This window comes from Watersipora subatra, chromosome 1 (assembly GCF_963576615.1).
Source record: "Watersipora subatra chromosome 1, tzWatSuba1.1, whole genome shotgun sequence".
Classification (NCBI taxonomy): domain Eukaryota; kingdom Metazoa; phylum Bryozoa; class Gymnolaemata; order Cheilostomatida; family Watersiporidae; genus Watersipora; species Watersipora subatra.
Window position 1 is genome coordinate 1,869,961 of NC_088708.1, and position 21,034 is coordinate 1,890,994.

Consider the following 21,034-nt stretch of genomic DNA (forward strand, 5'->3'; position numbering starts at 1 on the left):
AATGTGATATACCAATAAGTGGTTCACTCTACTTCTACAGTCCTACTAATAGAAATGCGCATAGAAATCCTCTTCTTCATTTATGATTTATAATCTGCCCCATGTCTCTATACCTACTTATATATCTATCTACCTAGTTCAAATCACCAAACTTTCTGTTTGTTTTCCAAATGAAGTTATGGTTATTAAAAGTGTTTAGTTTCAAAGCTCTGGGAGTTTAGAAAGAAGAGTATCTCTTTGACGTTGACTTGTATAATAGGGAAGGCTATCTTTCCATATCAATAAATTTTTCAAGTTTGATAAGGCGGAGCGAAGTGATTTCTCGAGTTGGTATTTATCAGTGCCATTTGGTGTCCTCAAGTATTTTACAAGTTCCTACTAATTAGCCGCCTCATTTCATAACAGAACAAGTTATATCTTTTTTGTATACACACATTTATGCTGTTTGTTTCACTGCTTTACATGTAGTTTTATACACTTTCTGATGCTCTGTTGTATTCACGAAAGCAGATTTTTGCGAATCACAAATCACTCGAGAAGAAGATGAGAGATGCGGGCAGAAGGTTGTAGAATATGCAGTCCCTCGAGTTTTTTCGTAGGGATAAAGCATTGTTGATTCTACTGCAGCAGTTTGGCTACTCAGTTTTAATATCTAATAAATACTTGGCTACAAAATATCACTATCTTGATAACTAGTTAATTATTAATGCTGGCTGGCTCCTTTCTGTCCTTCATGCTTGCAAGCATTCCATCTACGCATGTAGGAACTGCTCTTGAATCGCTTCATTCGTAGCATTGTCTTCCATTATTATATTGACTTGTGATTCACGATTTCTCTTAATTGATGTTTGTTGATATTGCTGTCGTTGCTGCTGACCAATTGGAGATAAAGGATTGCTTTAGCAGCCTTTGAGAGAGTGCAGTCGACACTGGAAGTCCGAGCTAAGCAAAACGTACGTTACGGTGTTCACTTTCTGTTCTAGTTATTGACCAAATCACCGAGTAGATGCTTGTGGAACGAGTGTGTGATTACTGAAGCTGTGTACGGAGTATTATATTGAGGCCAAGTAGACCTGCTCTGCTATCGTATACAAATCAGACGAACTACTGGAACTATGGATTCCACCATGTGCACCTCTATGGAGGTTGAATACGACAGTGACGAGGACCTTCAGGATGTAGGAAATGAATTAAATTCATGGCTGTCACAGCTCGACACCTCCGCTACTCAGGTACGTTCCGTTATAACAATCGTGCTGTCATGTGCCCACTGAGGCAAGTTCTTAGAATTGCAGGGTTGCAGATAAGATATTATAATACTTGAAGCAGCTAAATGGTTTTTAACAAACTGATGATAAGCGCCGAAGATAGTTCCCCATAGCGCTTGTAAACGACTCTGCTAATGAAGGCATTCAGTAGTGTCAATTGGTGTCACACCTGATCTAAAGCCTTTTCATTTGGCAGTTTTCCTCTGCACAGGCTCTACCTCACAGTCTACAGCCTCCATTTTAACCATATCAAATGTCAGTTTGTGCTGAAGCCATGTTTCAGCCACACGGTCCAGGTTTATACTGGAACCCTTAGTTATTTTCCTTCCTACTAGCTAATGACAGGCTCAGTTGCTTCTCGAGCTTGGCAGTTTATTTACTCAGCAATGAGCTGTAAATGTAGCACCAGTAAGTTACATTCCTAAATATACTTAGTGTTTGAGTTGGCACTCCATATGCCTACATCCATAAATACTGTTGAAATGGGGTCAGTCGTTACTTTAGCATAGCAGTAACTTAGCTGCCTGGACTTAGCTGCCTTGTAATGACGTACTATTGAGAAACTAGTGAGACTTGGATGTGAAGAGTGACGAATTAGACATATGTTTGTCATATGATGCAAATGGAAACGGCTCACGTCATCAAACAAGGTCAGATAGTGTCATTGTTGTTTAAATTAAACGATATTCATTTGTTTACAAAGAATTTTAAACCGCTTTTCAAAATACGTTTGCAAACATTTGATGATATTTTAAAAATTTAATTTATTATCTATTCAGTTTACAAAAGTTTACTTGATTATGCAAACAGATTAAAAAATACATTAGCAAAATACGTTCTCACCACAATTAAACGAAATCTTTGTTGTGTTAAAACTCTGAACTCTATACATTGAGTTGTACTCTTAGTTCAGCTTTCTGTTCTTCCAAAAAGGTTGCAGCTATGAATATTAATTCCAAGAGATAATCATTCTAACAACATTCACCATGCAGGTTTTTATAGGCGGAGCCTAAGTTAGTACTGAGACTTAGCCCGTCTTGACAAACTGTTGTTTTTGCGGAGTTGTCCCCCGTCGAGCGGGCGAGCAACACGACAGCTTGTCGCAAGACGTACTGCACCTGATGCATCAGCTGCACTTATAGGGAGTTGTTCTCTTTCATCTATGTGGCTTGGTTGCGATGTTATGTCGGTCGCTTCATTGGTAATCATAACGGATTTCGCGCAAAAATTTATGTAGAAAAAATAAGATTACAACGTTTAACCAGCGACCAGTCTCTGCTGTAAACTTTAGTAGAACTTGAGAACTTAAGCAACAACAGCAACTAAACATGTCGTTATTTGTGCGCTCAGTCAGTTTATTTTCTATTTTTGTATCAGTCAGTTTTATTTGTTCTTATGGATTTTATTTTCAATTTATTTTATTCTTAAGTTTTACTAAAGTTTACAACAGAGTTGTAAACAACCAACAGTCTTTGGTTAAACGTTGCAATCTTATTTTTTTCTACATAAATTTTTGCGCGAAATCAGTTATGATTACCAATGGAGCGACCGACATAACATCGCAACCAAGCCGCATAGACGAAAGAGAACAACTCCCTATAAGTGCAGCTGTTGCATCAGGTGCAGTACGTCTTGTGACAAGCTGTTGTGTTGCTCGCCCGCGTGACGGGGGACAACTCCGCAAAAACAACAGTTTGTCAAAACAGGCTATACTGAGACTAGGTAATCATAAGGCGCAGCTTGTATGTGTTGAGTTGAATGTAACTGATAGCTAATAAGGCAAGTGCCTTGGACTGTTTTAGAGATATTTTACTGCCGCATGAGTTGTTACGCTGGCAGCAGTTGCGGCCATAATTACCAAAATGATGCCATGTTTAGATCATGTTCTCATTCCGATAATCAACTAATTCATTTAGTTATTTCCTTGGTTTTCATTTACTATCGTGTATCTTAGCTATGCATTCAAGAACAGGAATCGTCAATTATATAAAACAGGCAACTCATTAAATCCATATTACATATATCCTCATTAGTTGTAGATTACATCTATATATGTAAATTTCAATGTTTGTCTGTCATTCGTCTGTCCAGTTATAGTGATACAGTTTTGAAAAATCAAGCATTTGAGCTCGCTTAAATCGCCAGTCTGCTAACAAGCGGTATAACCTCAAGGCTTAGTATTATATTAGTAAGGCTAAGCCATTCTTATCTTTCCCATCGCTTTTACCATATACAGTACTCGCTCCTACAACGTAAATAATCCCGTTTCGTCTAGGTTAGGATAAAAGAGAACTTTCGACGATACTCACACTCGTGACATTCGGATTGGTGGACCGACGTATTTATGAGCAATGAATGTGTATTGAATGTATTTATGGACATATCTGAACTAGATTGTCGCGAAAGTTGTATATGTATGTAATATTTAAGTATAACGCTATACACACACATACATGTAGTTTTACTTTCGCAAGTGCGGTGCGGTGAGATAGATTAACGGTCAAATTGAATTTGAGAACTCGCCCGATTTGGTACCTTACGTTATATGGAATTTTTATTTAGTAGGAAGCAAAAACTTCGCATAAATCTTTTTATATCTGGAATTTATGTTATATAGGCATATGTAGCAGGTATAGGAGCGTCTACTGTACTCCTATACCTGCTGCACACGTTATAGGAGCGTCTACTGTACTCCTATACTTTTTCATGATATGTTATAGGAGCGTCTACTGTACTCCTATACCTGCTACATATGTTATAGGAGCGTCTACTGTACTCCTATACCTTTTCATGATACGTTATATGAGCGTCTACTGTACTCCTTTACCTTTTCATGATTGCGCTAAATGACATGCTAAATGTGCGCTTTTTATTATTAATTGATATTACCTTTTGTCTTGGTTATTTATTTAAAAAAAATTTTAAACTCAATTAATTTTATCATTACCTTTTTTTAATTTGTAATTTTCAAATGTGCCGCTTCAATTTCAAATGTGCTGTTACACTCATATTTCCAATTTTGGTAAATCTGTAAAAGCTAAATGCTTTTCACATGGACAAGTGTATTATCCGGAGTAGAAATTGCTTCTACCTTCTCTCTTCGTTCGGTCAGACAAAGTATCAGACTAAGAGCGTCTAATATCACATTTTTACGTTTGTACCAGTTTTGAATACAACGAGCTTCTGCTGCAACGGAAAACTTTTATACAAAGTCTTCCATGTACTCATTGTTTATTTTATCTCTTAATTTATTTGATCTGCACAAAAACACTATTCTCATGATATGATGTTTAAAAGTAAGAATGGTAGATGTTGTATAATGTATATGTTAAATAAAAATAAGTTTTCTGCGCAAAGACTTTTTATTACCTGGGCAACGCTGGGCATTCACCTAGTATACTTGTACAGCGGACCCTTGCCATATGATTTTAATTTGTTTTGGTGTTGGCATCGTAAGGTGCGAATTTTGTATAGTGGGTTATAAAAACCCATAGTAAATATCTAATGCGAATACCCCCGCTAAAAATCACCAAAATTTTATATACATGTTAAAAATTAGGTACATATTAAAAATTAGTAACAAAATAGTATGGTAACCTTAGTGACTATAGTTACCTATAGTAACTTGAGTGTACTTAAGAAAGAAAATCTGCAAGAAAATGTCTGGACTGCAAGAAAATGTAATGTTACAACGTAGGTACTATGTGCAGTACGTACCATAGTGAGTTCTTACCTTCGAGGCAGACGTATAACATAAACGTTAAATTTAACTTAAATGAATTTAGCTTACTAAGCACACACCTAAAGCTAAGCTTTAGTATGTATTTTCAACTATTTTACTGAAACTCAACTTTTCATCGGCTAAAGTTTTATCACCTATTTGTTTCCAGTTTCTTTTTCACAATAGCGAATAACGTCGAACTTAGAGAGATCGAGCATTGTATCTCTTTCATGCATTGCGGGAGGGATTTCAGTGAATAGCATATCGGTAAATTTGTTATTCCTATGTATTCAGCACACCGACTGCCAAATGTGAATTTCGAGAGAAATCTTTGTCGATATCGTATGACCAAAAATATTTCGTATGGAGAAGGCGAAAAATCATCGTGTTCTACGTCGTAGGGTGAATAAATCGTATAACAGGGTCATCGTAACCTGAGGGCGCACTGTATATGCATACTGACGATCTAAGTTCAACGCCTTACAAACCATGAGTAAAGGGAGGTTCAGTCATGCTGTCATAAGCTATTTTTGTACGGTTTTAGTTTGTAAAAAATCTGAGGAAACGAGGCTTGGGTAGAAGCGCTACATTCCTAGCCTTGTCTATGAGAAACTCTGTGCACTATATATACTTGCTCTCATAATACATCGTTTATCTATATGATAGTGTGAAAATACTTGAAAAATGTTTTCTAGGCTTGCAACAAGTTGAAATTATTTACATTATTTGTATTAGGAAAATTGTTTCCATATTTGAGCAAATTGCTGGTTGAGCGATCTTCTGGAACAGATTATGGTCAGCACCAGGTGGACTTCACATTCTCATTGTGATTCTTGCAATATAGTTTGATGATTGATTGGTTGATCAGCGTAGATCCTTTTTATAGACATCTACCTTTATCAACTACCACTGCGCTGCCCTGTCTGCAGTAAAGATACTGGTTGCTATTGTAACACTTGTGTTCCAAAATTCTGAGGGTAATTCATATTTAAAAGAAAAAATGCTAAGTCAATGCTTACATTCAACTCTAGGCAGATGTGATTGCTGTAGCCAAACCTTTTGAGGAAGTTGCAATATAAATGAACTTGTATGCAATTTATCTATTTATAAAATACATTTGTTATCAGTTGCGTTATTGTTATAACTTGATTGTCAAATACTCATTGATGATAATAAGTTAATATTTGGTACATCCATTACCATTCGTGCATTGATTTTTCCTGAGCTAACAATCTTGAGCCAATGTAGATGTAGATTATATCTATAAATGAGAGTCGCTAAAGACTCATCGTAACCTGCTGTCGATCTTTCGACTGACAAATCATCCCAACAACCACAGATGGATAGTTTGTGATTATCACATGTCACAGTAAGTCTTGGCTTTGATTTGCAGCTTAAACAGGTGTTTCATGTTTGTTTTTAAAGGTTGACTTGCAACAAAATTCACATTACAGTTATTTGGTATCAAAGGGTTCACCATGATTTACTCTCCTGTCTTGTAGGTACAAAATATGTGGAAATGTGATTACAAGCTCACGAAAGCTAAAAAACGAACAGGTAATTACAGCCGTCAAAAAAACGCTGTAGTTTGGAATCCCTTTATTTTGATGACATACTCAACTCGACGTGGTTATTGTTTTGACATGTGATAACATCACATGAAATACAAGGCCAATAAAAGGCTCAATATAAAATGTCTCGTAGCACTAGTTTATGACAAACACTTTGGGTTCTACCGGAAAGCCTTTATCAAATATAAATGCTCGCTACTTCAGTTTCGCTTCAGTTTGGTCTAATCATCTAGTCGTTATCTGATCATGTGACCCGTACTTCCTGCCAAATAGCGCGAACAATTTCTGCAGCATCAATTTCTGCAGCATTTGTCGACTATCACAGGTGGTCAAGATGCTCGTCATGTTCATCAGAGGATGATAAGCACTCATTCGAGCTGAGGTTAAAAAATTAAGCTAATTTTGAGGCTAGGTTTTGAGATATCAGTGCTCAAAGTGACAGCATTAGAATGATAATGAAATAGACACGAAAGAACAATAGACATGGCTTTATTGAATGCGTGAAGTATATTTGTGAAAATATTTCAACGAATGAGGTTGCATGAAAGTGTAAACAGAAGCACATTGTGTTCAGCTACGTCCCATTTGAGCCGTTTTGAAAAGAGATTCTAACCTACAGCGTTTCCTTAATGGCAGCGATTAACTGTTCGTTTTTGAGCTTTCAAGAGCTTTTTACGTCGTTAGAATTAAGACTGAACGTAATAACAACTTTTAATCAACTGTGAAGGCGCTTGGATTAGCACAATTCCTTTCTCATAACCTTTGAGCGAGGTGATATTTTAGAGATAAAGGCAGAAACATAATGATTGCAGTACACTGAGTCTGATAGAGTGTATATTTGTTATGAATAGAAATAAATAGTTCTAATGTAAAGCTCTTGTTGCTGAGAAGTCTTCTACCTTTGTCTGTTTTTGATACTTTATTACTAAGCAGTCTGTCAGTAGAAACTAATGGTTTGTCAGCAGCCATTTTTCATTTCTCGGTCGGTTAGATGTCATCTCGGTATTTTGGCGACATTTCATAAACTAAGTCTAATCGATTTGAAACTTCAGAATTAAATTATACTGAAAACTTATGACACGCGCAATCAACAAATTTCATAGTTCTACATAAACCGGTCATGGGGAGAAACGAAGTGAAACTACACAGCTGAGTTTACTCGAGCGTAGTATCAGTTAGGAAAACAACTTCGCCGAACCAACTCAGGCCCAGGATCCTAGACTTCAGAGGGTTTCAGGGCTTCAGAGTGTTTCAGGGCTTTTTGCCTGTCGAAAGGACAGAAGAACACTGCTGGAGATTTGTAGCAATTGGTGGCAATTTTAGCCTGTTAGACTGAATGATTACATCTAATTGGTTAATGAACTCAGGCAGCTGTCATAAGCTAGCTAGCCCATTTATATATTCAAGTGTTTTGGAAATTGAGCTATCTCAGCGCCTCTCTCACAAATAATGTTTTAAGGGGACCTATAAATCTATTTCCGTAATTGATATTGTTAGCATTTTACTTACTTATTTGATTAGTGACAAAGCTAAGAGTATAGAATACTGGACTTTTAGTCAAAGGAAGATAATTCTATCGCTCATGTTAGTACGCTCTGTCTCTACCGAGGTAGTCAGGCTTTGCTGAAATGATACTATAAGTGACAGTCAAATTTCTGCATGCTGTGTGAAGTTTCCAGCATGCGATGTAAATACTTGGCCCTACACCAAAATTCTCGAACAGTTCAGCTGTTTTAAGTAAAGTGAAAATACTGGTAAAAATTAAAATATTAAATATAAAATAATACAAGATATGCTAAGTTAGTTTAAACTACCTATTCTTGAATAGAGTAAACTACACCACCTGTCACTGTCACTACCTGTCACCACCTGTCACCACCTGTCACTGTCACTACCTGTCACCACCTGTCGCTGTCACTACCTGTCACCACCCGTCGCTGTCACTACCTCTATCTCACAACCCATGCAGTGCTGAGCCTTCACTTCTCTTCACATATTTCTAACGTAAAGTAACAACAAAAACTTAAATTGATTTTTACTTTATCAATTTCTTTCTTAAATATGATTTCGTATTTTAAAGTTGACATTTTTTATTATGCATTTATTTTAATGCCTATAATTACCTTTGGTATATTTATTAAAGCGTTTTATAGATTTTTATTAGTTGTAACAAATTAAGCAAACTGCATTATGTTCTTATGGAAATACTTGCTCCAACATACAACTGTTTTAACATACAAAGCAGATCTCTAACTGAACTAAAGCCTGGTTCCCATGTACGTCGCAAAGTACCGGCGACAGCACCGGAGGCTATTAGCGGTTAAATAGGAACCTACGCGGCGGGTACCGCTGAGGACCGCCGGTAGTTGCCGGCAGCAACGCAATAGTTTAGCGCTGTTCAAATTTCGCAAAAGGCCGCAGGCAAAACCTTCCCGAAATGCACTGTACGGGTGAAGGTCACCATTATAGAAACGGCATTACGAGCGAACATTTTATTTGATTACGCGATTATGTTTAGCGATGCAGCTTATATGTGAACAGATGCCGCTGAGCCTAGCGTCGCAAGAGTTTTGCTGCGCAAGTTACCGCGGAGTCTCGCAGTTGATATGGGAACCAGGCTTTACTTCATTCGTAGAGATGTGACTGTATCTTGGCTGTTACTCATTTCATTATTGAGTTTGGCTTGTGTGGCCAAAACTAAACACCTGTGGATTTACAATCCCGCAATACTAACAAGATGTTTAGCTTATTACTACTAGGGTATAGAATGTAAATGCCAAGACATTTGCTATGACAAAAAGTGAATTATGTTCATGATATGCTTTGTATATGTTTTATTACTGCAGTGCATCTAATAGTTTATAACGCTATATCGGAGGATAATGGCTGCTCGTTATGTTTATTGCTGTGTAATTATGCTGAACAGTGGCCGATAGCTGCTGACTGCATCACGACTAGGTGTACAGCAGTTAGTGAAGCATTGTATAGTCATTCAGTTACCTAAACATTTACTAACTCTACCAAACCATCCCCCTTATCTCTCACCACTAGTCCACATGTAACCACTTAGTTTGACAGTTCTAGAATATACAAACTTACTATAATAGATCATAACAAATTATGTTGACTCGTATAGTTTCTATGACTCCAATGCGTATGCTTTGTTGACTACATTGACAATAGGGCTTGGTTCACGATAAGCCGAGATTGTCTACCCCAGGCTAGTTCAGGTTTATTAGAATATGCTGGTTTATAGCCAACTCTTGATGCTTCAGATGATATTTCAGGCTGCGTTTCACACCCGTATGATATGGTCTCTATATTTTGAACTTTAACCCTTGCACTAATTATGAAGAAACATCAAACGCTTGTTGAAGATCACAGTAACTAGGATCATAGTAACTAGAGAAGTGAGGGGCCACTCTGGTAACTATGGACTTGAGCTTTCTGTTTTCCTAATTAGCCATTTCAACGTGCAGTATAATGTATGATAGAGAACAACTATTGTATGTTTAGCCTCCTTTTTATCCTTCATCCATAGACTCTTTATCGGCAAATATATTTCTATGTTCTGTATAGATGTATGTATGTTCTGTTCCTTTGATGTTATTTGTGTTCTGTATAGTTCTTGTGATTCATTGTGGGATCTCTATAGTTTGCATGTTGCTGTATGTGTTCTGTGCAGTTCACGTGTTGTCGTATGTGTTCTGTGCAGTTCACGTGTTGTCGTATGTGTTCTGTGCAGTTCAGATGTTGTCATATGTGTTCTGTGCAGTTCAGATGTTGCCATATGTGTTATCGATAATTCACATGTTGCTGTATGTGTTCTGTGCAGCTCACATACTGTCGTATGTGTTCTGTGCAGCTAACATGTTCCCGTATGTACGCTGAATTTACCTATTAAAATAATATATGGGAAAACCTTCTCCATGGTACAGCTGGTGATGGCTATTGAAACCTCTTATCTGAACATACTTCGAGTTGTGATGCTGTTAATTAAAATAAACCTATTGCTTGCCCAAGTAGCATACGGAACTCGTTGTATCGACATGCCTACAAGGCCAGCACTTCTATATGTTGTTGTTAGCTTGTGACAGCATCAACTTTATTTTTGTGCAATTTATAATATCCATTTCTATTGTTTTATTCGCGTATATGGCCCAGAGATGGTATACATATACAGTGGAACCTCGGTTTTCGAACGACTCGCAGTTCGAACAAATCGGAGTCCGAACAAAAAATTCGAAAAACTCTTGCTTCGTAGTTCGAACAAATATCGGAGTTCGAACGCCGGTACGACGCGTGAGTGCGTACGTGAGGGTGGGATGCTGAGCGGCGTACGGGTGTAGATCGCTCTCTCCGTGACCAACTGTTGTCGCATGCGGACGGGCTGCGTTTTGCTCTCGCGTTTTCTATAGGTGTACGAAGTGTTTTAGCCCCTAATCATGCAGCCACCAGAGTCATCAATGACTTTAACGACACTATCATGAACTACTTCCGAAAAGTGCTAAAAAGAAGGCAGAAGCAAGTGTCATTGGATAGACATTTTAAGAGAAAAGAACATCCTGTAGCCGAGTAAAAAATCCTATTCATAATTTTCTTTATCCTTTTTTTTTATTTTTACACGTTCATGTTAGCGTAATCTTTCGTATGGAAGATTACGACAACGCAAACGTACGATTAGCCTGGGTTATGTTTATGTTATTTGTGTCTTTGCCATTTTGCTTAACATTTTCCGAGATATACATTGCTTTTTATGTGTTGGTCAGCATTTTAATGTGCAATTTCATGCATAAAATAATGTATAAAATACTAAAAAGGTAAACGTTCAGGGTGTTGGAACGGATTAAAACGATTTACATAATTTGTAATGGCAAAAATGATTTCGGTGTTCGAACAAATCGCTTTTCGAACAGGGTTTTGGAAAGGATTATGGTCGAGAACCAAGGTTTTACTGTACACTAGATGCAGCTGTTACAGTGTATGGCCCAGAGATGGTATACATATACACTAGATGCAGCTGTTACAGTGTATGGCCAAGAGATGGTATACATATACACTAGATGCAGCTGTTAAAGTCATGCTTCTTGTCTTAGGCTGTTTGCAGTGCGCACTAACGACAGTTTCATTCTTGCAAGGAACCTCTGTACGCTCAGCCATTCTAGCTGAAAAGATAAATTTTTTGAGTGGATGAGAAAGCAGTTTCTTGGATGGTTTTGTTTGCTCCTGATAGGAATGTTTCCATAGAGTCTGCGAAAAAGATGGTGATCATCTTACAAACGACATAAAACAAATGCTTTTACTAACGCTATCACACTGTTTCCTGAAAATGCCTCACCCTCAATTTTCCTTCGTTGAATGTCTTTTGTGTAATGGTGTTAAAACGAGTAGAACCTCTTGTTGCAAGGCGTTTTTTGTTAAAAACTTGAAATCGATGCTGCTTGTCTTGGAGTTACCTGTGAATATTGAGCAGTAATTACCCAACACTATTATCAACAAATGGCTATCGACTCTTACTTCACACTACTGTTGACTGCTACTGACAACTACTGTTGTCTGCTTATGGTGACCTCTACTACTGACAACTACTGTTGGCTGCTCATGGTGACTTCTACTACTGACAACTACTGTTGACTGCTCATGGTGACTTCTACTACTGACCACTACTGTTGACTGCTCATGGTGACTTCTACTACTGACCACTACTGTTGACTGCTCATGGTGACTTCTACCACTGACCACTACTGTTGACTGCTTATGGTGACTTCTATTACTGACAACTACTGTTGACTGCTCATGGTGACCTCTACTACTGACAACTAATGATGACTGCTCATGGTGACCTCTACTACTGACCACTACTGTTGACTGCTCATGGTGACCTCTACTACTGACCACTACTGTTGACTGCTCATGGTGACCTCTACTACAGTAACTGACAACTACTGATGACTGCTCATGGTGACCTCTACTACTGACAACTACTGTTGACTGCTCATGGGGACCTCTACTACTGACCACTACTGTTGACCACTACTGTTGACCACAATTGTTGACTACTATTGTTGACCGATACTGTTGACCTCTACTACTGTGACCCCTACTGCTGTGACCTTTACTACTGTGACCTCTGCTACTGACAACTGCTGTTAACCACAATTGTTGACCACTGTTATTGACCATTACTGTTAACCGATGGTGACCTCTACTACTGTTATCCACGATTTTTGACCACTGTCATTGACTACTACTGTTGACCGATACTGCTGATGAATACTGCTTCCTGCTGTCACTAGCTGTAGGGAGTAGAATAACACATATACTCTGTTAAGTTTCCTAGGAAGTCGGAGTGTTTTTTACTCTAGAAGAGAGCCCAATGAGCTGTTTCATGCTATACATAGTTATATTCATACAATGCACTGTATTGAACCGGTCAATAGGTCATATGCCTCGGCTCAACTCCGTCCCACTCCGTTTTATCTGCTAGATAAGCGCTGTATTGCCAAAATAATAATTCCGACTTATCTCTTGCGGTTCGGGTTGTTGAGGAGTAGCACAGTTGAAAAATCTTGTCAGCTGGCACTGCAGCACTACATTCACCCTTATGGTTCCACATTTAGAATGTCTATGAATGACATTCACTATATTTCTATGAGGTAATCTAGTCCCTTGCGCTACTATGCAGGTTGAGTTCGTATCAAATATACATTGTATCATACAGAATTGTTTTTGTTTGTTAAAACCGTCACATGATGGAGCAAATATTCCTAACTATTTTATTCTTTCGATTCAATGCTAATTCTACCTTCACGTAGCACCATTTAATGCTAAAACTATAACCCGTCTGGTAACACCATTCTATGTGTTTGACTGACTTCTACAACTGATGTCTACAACTGAAGTCTGTCATGACAACACTAGTACAGACCTTTTGTTGAACTGAGACATGAAACAGCTAACTTCCATAACATGATTTGCTGTGGTTATTGTTAAGCTTTGGTTTATATGTTACGTATGCTGCGAGCATTTCTTTACACAGTTTCTCGTCTTTTGTAAGCTGTACTGAATGAATATTTACACGTAGATATGCCTGATGCGTGCTGCTCGCCGCTTCACGGCTGCTGCCTGCTCTAACAGAGCACATGGGACTATGCTAATGCAAATACTCCTAATTGTCTCAATTTCACTCATGGCTTATAATAACCTGACAGCTGTGCTGTGGCGTACTAGCCACATTCACTTCTCCTTATCCACCGCTTCTCCATCAGGCTCACCTTTCTCATTAACCTATGGTCTTCAATAACACCAATGGATGATGCACCTGCGTTCAAGGCAGCGTTGGCAGCTTATCAATTGGCAATCATACAGCTGTAGATATAATTCGTGAAGGGTGTTTAACTAGTTTTCATTTCCATAAAAACTAATCATTTCTTCCTGCCTCATTCACTAATTCTCACATTGAAACAGTATTTCAAGATGCCAGTCTTCATATATATACACGGCGGTGTGACATAAGTATTCATAGAGGGGGTATTTATGGTCAAGTCTTAACAATAACATTGGCAAGAACTAGCTCACAATTAGCCCCAAATGATGCTCCCCATATCTGCAGTGAGACCACCCACACCCTGTCAGCAATCTCATGCTGTAAAACATCGTTTGCGTTCCTGTTAAATGACCAAGATTCTACAGAAAGTCAAGGTCATTGAAAAGTGACTGAAATTGGTAAGTGTGGTTTCCATATTGGCTGACCTTTGCCTATTCAGTACATTTTGGAAAGGCTTTCTCTGCGGTTTGCCTGTGCAAGTTAAACAACACTCAACTCTTGCCCTTGCCAGTACATGTATTTGGAGTGTAGGTTCCTATTTCATTGCAATAGACCTGCAAGCTTATCACCGGTACTTGAGGGTAGCCTGTCTTGACAAACTGTTGTTTTTGCGGAGTTGTCCGCCGTCGAGCAGCATGAGCAAAACAACAGCTTGTCACAATACACACTGCACCTGATGCATCAGCTGCACTGAAAGGTAGTTGTTCTTTTCTGTCTATACGGCTTAGCTGCGATGTTGTTGGTCGCTCCATTAGTAATCAACGGATTTAGCCCAACAATCTATGTAGAAAAAAATAAGATGAAAGCGTTTAACCAGAGACCAGTCTCTGCGGAAAACTTAAATAAAACTTGAGAACTTAGGTAACAACAGCAACTAAACATGTTGTTATTTGTGCGCTCAGTCAGTTTTATTTGTATTTTTGTATCAGTCAGTTATACTTGTTCTAAAATAAATTCAGTTTCATTGCTGGCTCATTCATTGTTTTCAGTTAATTCGACTATAAATAGATAAGTTATATGAATGCCGAAATTCAGTTACCATGGCCTCTGCTACAGAAGTTCAACATCAGTCAGATCAGGCCATTACATTATGACCTTTTGCAACCTCAGTTACAGTTTAAAGATATGTTAATGTTAACGTTTTTATCTTTTTTTTTCTACATAATTTTTTGGGCTAAATCCGTTATGATTACCAATGGAGCGACCGACATAACATCGCAGCCAAGCCGCATAGACGGAAGAGAACAACTCCCTTTCAGTGCAGCTGATGCATCAGGTGCAGTATGTATTGTGACAAGCTGTTGTTTTCCTTGCGCCGCTCGACGGGGACAACCGCAAAAACAACAGTTTGTCAAGACAGGCTAACTTGAGGGTTATATGGGAACCAGTCTTATGAGAAAACTAACATATCTATGTATATACAGCATATACTGAAGTGGGGAGATAATACGCAATTAGCTTCTTTTGGAGTTGTTTTCCTTCAATCAGGCATTGTTTTCTTGTTACCACAACTCCTAATAATTATTTTATAATCTTAGACGAACATATACTGGTGTGTTTACATATGACAGGCTGACTTAAGCGTGTACTATTGTACTTGTTGGCAATGATGATTGCCTCTGGTTGAACTAGGGGGGCTGGTTAGAACAGGCATGGTTGGTACAGACATGAAATAGTTATGGGTAGGTATTATACCAACTTTATAATAATGTTAGCTGATATTATTCCTTCGAATGTGTGCTTATGACTATTCTATGGCCCCTCATTACTTGCCTGACTCACCAATCATCTCTCAATGTCTACTTATCTGCCTAGGCATACCTCATCGCTGACATCTATTGCATCTTATTGGTTGAAGTCAAAGAGATAAAAGCAATCATTCTAAGTCTCCTGCCCCATTGAGGATCAAATGATGCTTACCAATACGATCTTTTTATTTTGCTCGCATGGAGAATGATCTTGCTACTTGTAGGGCATTCACTGAATAACTTGCATATGATTACCAAATTGCGAAATTTCGATAACTTGTCCAAGGTGCTGCCAAGATAGGCCTATTGTCATGCAAAAATGTGTAAACTTCCTTCAGAAACCTATGAGATATTCTGAATACATAATAGTGTATATGCATGATCGAGCCTTCCTCTCTTAACAATCATGAACACTGAATACCGGGTGATTTTAATGACGTGATACGAATAATCACCATTTTTCTGTTGGGAGGAAGAGCGCTCTTTCCATCAATTATATTCTAAACTCAAGTAACTATTTTCAGTAAGGATTGTTACACATCGTCGAGTATTAGGTTGTGTTTGCATAGTCGAATCTTGGTATATGAAGTTATCCATTCCAATTTTCATTGTATGTCAAATTCGTCGTGTGTTGGAGCAAATGTTCTTACTAGAATACACTGTATTGCGTTAAATTTGTTCTTTAGCCCAAATGTGTAAATACATATGGCATATGATACATACTTCGGCTAATTACATATAAAATGTTAAAACACATGCATTGTATGAAAATATTTAATATACTAAATGTAGATTATTATGATTATGTTAGACACTAAATTAATAAAGTATTGTTTATAAAAATGAAACTTTGATCGTTACTCCGTCTTATGTTAAAGATATGTGAACAGAGGTAATAATAGAGGAGACAGACAGTGTGTAGGTAGAGGTGGAGATAGAGATACAGAGCTAATATAATATGGACTACGTAAATTTGAATTAACTTAATTAAATTTTTTTGCTTTTATGTTTAATACTTTTTTGCATATTACGTTTGATTCTTACATCCAGCCATATTCATTCCAGAAATTTAAATTCATATCCTTTTCTTCGTCATGATATACATCCTCCTATATATATATACACCCTCCTATATATATATATATATATATATATATATATATATATATATATATATATATATATATATTCATCCTATATCACTTCATAGAATTTTAAAGAATGTATCAGCTAGGGTAGACACAAAAAATGTCTAGCTGACTTATCTTGCTTATGGCCAGCGTGCATCTCTCATTGTCGGGTCGCGGACAACATCTGTAAGATTATTTCCAGAAAAGAGCTCACTCTACATTCAAGACCTTTGACTCAGAAATGGAATGTCCTTGAATGAGAAATCAATCGTACCCGCTTCTTAAAATGAAATTATTGCGGTGGGAATAAATTTCATATCTGATTGCTACAAAATATGTGTGTCCTTTCCAACTATTAAAGGTTGACTTGCAACAAAATTCACATTACAGTTATTTGGTATCAAAAGATTCACCATGTCTTACTCTGTTGTGTTGTAGGTGCAAAATATGTGGAAATGTGATTACAAGCTCTTAAAAGCTAAAAAACGAACAGTTAATCACAACCACACGAGACCGCCGTAGTTTGGATTCTCTTTCCAAAACGGCTCAAATGTGACATAGTTGCGGTAGATGGTTTCTGCTTACACTTTCCTGCAACCTTATTCGTCGAAATATTTCCACAAATATTCTTCACGCATTCAATAAAACCATGTATATTGTTCTTACGCGTCTGTTTTATCGTCATTGTAATGCTGTTTATTTTAGCAGCGATATCTTATAACTTACCATAAAAATTCGTTTAATTTTTCAACCTTTGCTCGAAGGAGTACATATCATTGTCTGATAATCATGACGAGCCTGTTGGTCACCTGTGATACTCGAAAAGTGCTGCAGAAATTATTTGCGAAGTATTGGGTCACATGATCAGATTACGACTTGCCGATTAGACCAAGCCGAAACAAAACTGTAAAGTAGCGAGCATCTATATTTGATACGAGGTCTTCGGTAAAACCCGAAATGTTTGTCATAAACTAGTGCTACGATAAGTTTTATATTTAGCTTTTTATTGGCCTTTCAATTCACGTGAGAACATCACGTGACAAGACAATAACCAAACTGTAATGACAACGTCAGAGAAATAAAGAGATTCCAATCTACGCGGCTTTTCGTTTTTGAGCTTTTAAGAGCTTGTAATCACATTTCCACATATTTGGCACCTACAACACAACAGAGTAAGACATGGTGAATCTTTTGATACCAAATAACTGTAATGTGAATTTTGTCGCAAGTCAACCTTTAAACCATTACTGTCACGAACAACTTTTATTGAATTTTTTAAGTAAATCAGACACGCTGATTCCGATTTTGTACTCAAAATAAAGATTAGTCCACTAAACTTCAAAGTCATTTAGGCTTTTTTAAAGCGTTTCAATATCCGTTTCGAAAACAACACAATCGGCATTACAAGCTCCGCCCATAAATATGTGACGAAACCTAGCTTTTTCAGAAACGGAAGTTCGGAATGTTTAGTCCGATTTAAAATAATAGAGATGGGTGTCTTAAAACCCATTATTATCTAAATCCAGCCTGTAAAATAATTTCAGCTTTTTATGAAAGGGATATAAACTATTTAAAATTGCTCGCAGCTTGTTACATGACGTTTAAATGGGCTGGACGCCGAGAAAAATAAGCTCAAAAAGCGCGGTTTTATCACAAGCTAGCGTTGTTATCGCGCTTTTTAAATATGCAATGCTAAATAGCTTATCTACCTTTCAGAAAAGACTGATATTATTTTTAAAGCTGGATTCAGATATTAATAGATTTTAAAACACCCATCTCTATTATTCTAAATCGGTCTAAACATCTCTACGTAACTTCTGTTCCTAAAAAGCTAGGTTACGTCAAGTATTTATGGGCGGAGCTTGTTATGCCGATCGTGTTGTTTTCGAGACCGATATTAAAACGCTATAAAAAATCCTTTATTACTCTGAAAGTTAGTGGCCTAATCTTTATTTTGATTACAAAATCAGAATCAGCATGTCTGATTTACCTAGTAAATACGATAAAAGTTGTTCGTGGCAGTTATGGTTTAACAATCCTGAAGCAGTCTGTTACTTTTTCATTTGTCCCCAGGAGAAGGCAACTCTCGGTATTGGATATAAATGTATGCAGGATCTGAGTGAAACGCATATTTTTGGTTAACCAGCCATCAGATTACAGTCAACTATGTCCTTTAAGAACTCTTGATTTCTCATGCTTCTCTTGTATGTTTTATATTCCAGCGATGGACTTGTGACAACCATTAGCGGTTTGTTTATTGTTGGTCCTTTGGGGCTCGGTCATACCATGTCTAGCTCGGAAAGGATTAGCAATGGATTATTGCTTTAGGTTGCGTAATCCATCTATAAGTACATTGCTCCTGATGAGCGTAATACAGGGCATCAACTCAGTTCATTGAAGGTTAGCCGGCATATCTCAAGACACGACTTCAGTCATGTCTCCGTGTCTGTATCGAGAGTCAGCTTCCTACTAGTTACACCTATACAATCATTTGACTCATTTATACTGATTATAGGAGCATTTGACTGATGATTAGAGCTCATCGCATAGTAATCATCTAGTTTTATGTGTTTTTGGTTGGAGGTCAGCTGAGATGGCACTTGTAGGCTAGTGGCATCAGTGCTCAGTAGTTGCGGGTATGCTTGCTGGCATGTTGATTGTTGCTCGAAGCATTAACTGACTGGAAAACTGCTGGGTGCCGCTGTTGGAACATTTACAATAAATATCTTACGATATTAAAGATGCATGGCTGCAATTATTATTACTTCTCGATCTGAACAACATTTTAAGTGTAAGTAGATTTATAGAGTGCGGTTCATTATGCAGATAGGTAATGCGGCAACATCTGCAGGCCTAAGGTTCTTATTACGTTACGTTTATCTTATTCGATTTCTGTAGAAAATCAATTTGGCTGTGATAGTGGTCTGTTAGGGTACTGAAGAGCATAATTTGTTGGCATTGTTATCGTAGCTGCTCTGCTGTTGTAGGCTGACGAGAGAGGAAAGTCAGCCGTTAAAATGAATAATAAAGCTTTGATTACCCAGTCACACACAATGGAAAGTTTTAGATGTTCTGTTCTACTGGACATGGACAGTAAGTAGTATACATATTTTGAGTCTTTAATGGAATACTTGTTTCTATTATGTTTTAATGCTTAACTTTTATTTTTAAAAACTTGCGTTTAGCGTATGCTTGGTAAGATTAGTCATTTGTTGGCTCTGCGCCTGACCGCATCAGATAAGGATGAGCTTGTTCCGCTCATTGACATTTTATTATCATTATTTTGTAATTTTGGCAAACCAAGTTTTAGTTTTGAAGGTTTTACCCCAAAATATGTAGATTAAATGACTGATTACTGCTAGCCATAACAGGAGCAGTATTACTGCGGACTTCACTATTGCTGCTCATGTCACTCTGGCTGGGAGGCCTTTCTATTCAGCATTCAGTCAACCATTTTCGCAGCACAGTCGATCAGAACTCTTGGAGCCAGTGGCGATGGCACAAATTTGATCAACAAAGGTTTGATATATTAGAATTTAGAAGATTAGTGAAAATCTGACTTTAAACTGACATCGGAACTGCAAAGATGATAGAAATTGTGTGAATACAACTTGAAAGATTCTTCTTGTCAGGAATATGTTGCTCATAGAAGAATGTCAACTATGAGAGATCTTAAAGTTGCTGAAAAATAATCATAGCAGCACAAAGCAAAAAAAATATTTTTTAGTCATTTTCAAACAAAATAACAGAAAAATGAAATAAAGCAAAAATTGGCATGGCTCGAATATGGTCTCAGCAGTTAATACATTTGTATTCCACAACTCCTAGAGTGAGACTTCATGAAATCAGGCAACCAATGTTGGATTGCTGTTTTAGTAAACTTGAAATTTCCAAAGATCTCGTTAACTTTAGTCTAAGGCAGCATAATTTCGACATGACGCGCTGACCTTGAAAACTGACAGTCAGCTCAGCTAACAAGTTTGTTTCATCTCATTGTTGGCTTTACTCAAGAAAACAGCAGTCGAAGGATACTAGCATGACAGTTGGGTTTTTCATCTTGTGCATTACGCAGTTCGTCACTTTCATTTAACCGAGACACTCGTCAAGCGAATGAGGTGTCTACCTTTGCCTCCGGCACATTCTGAGGAAAGTTGTACTCACCAGCAATGGTTTAGGTGTTTTTACTTGTTGAATTTTTCTAGAGCTCGTAAGAATGGTTTAATGAGTGTTCGAAAGTTCTATGTACTTTGTGTCAGATTGCATGTTTTA

General features: G+C 37.5%; 1 protein-coding gene across 3 annotated transcripts in view; it reads left to right on the plus strand.

Moving 5' to 3' along the window:
* The first annotated feature begins 944 nt into the window (after positions 1-944).
* Positions 945-21,034, plus strand: part of LOC137399850 (amyloid beta A4 precursor protein-binding family B member 1-interacting protein-like) — a 34,495-nt gene continuing 14,405 nt past the window's right edge. The window contains exons 1-2 of one of the 3 annotated variants that reach the window (XM_068086098.1): positions 945-1,253; positions 19,771-19,858. In XM_068086098.1, the coding sequence (XP_067942199.1) occupies positions 1,116-1,253; positions 19,771-19,858 (226 nt within the window). In that variant the 5' untranslated portion in view covers positions 945-1,115. Of the gene's footprint in view, positions 1,254-19,417; positions 19,557-19,752; positions 19,859-21,034 lie in introns of those variants that run through there. The other 2 variants (XM_068086092.1, XM_068086105.1) reach the window with 2 other exon arrangements.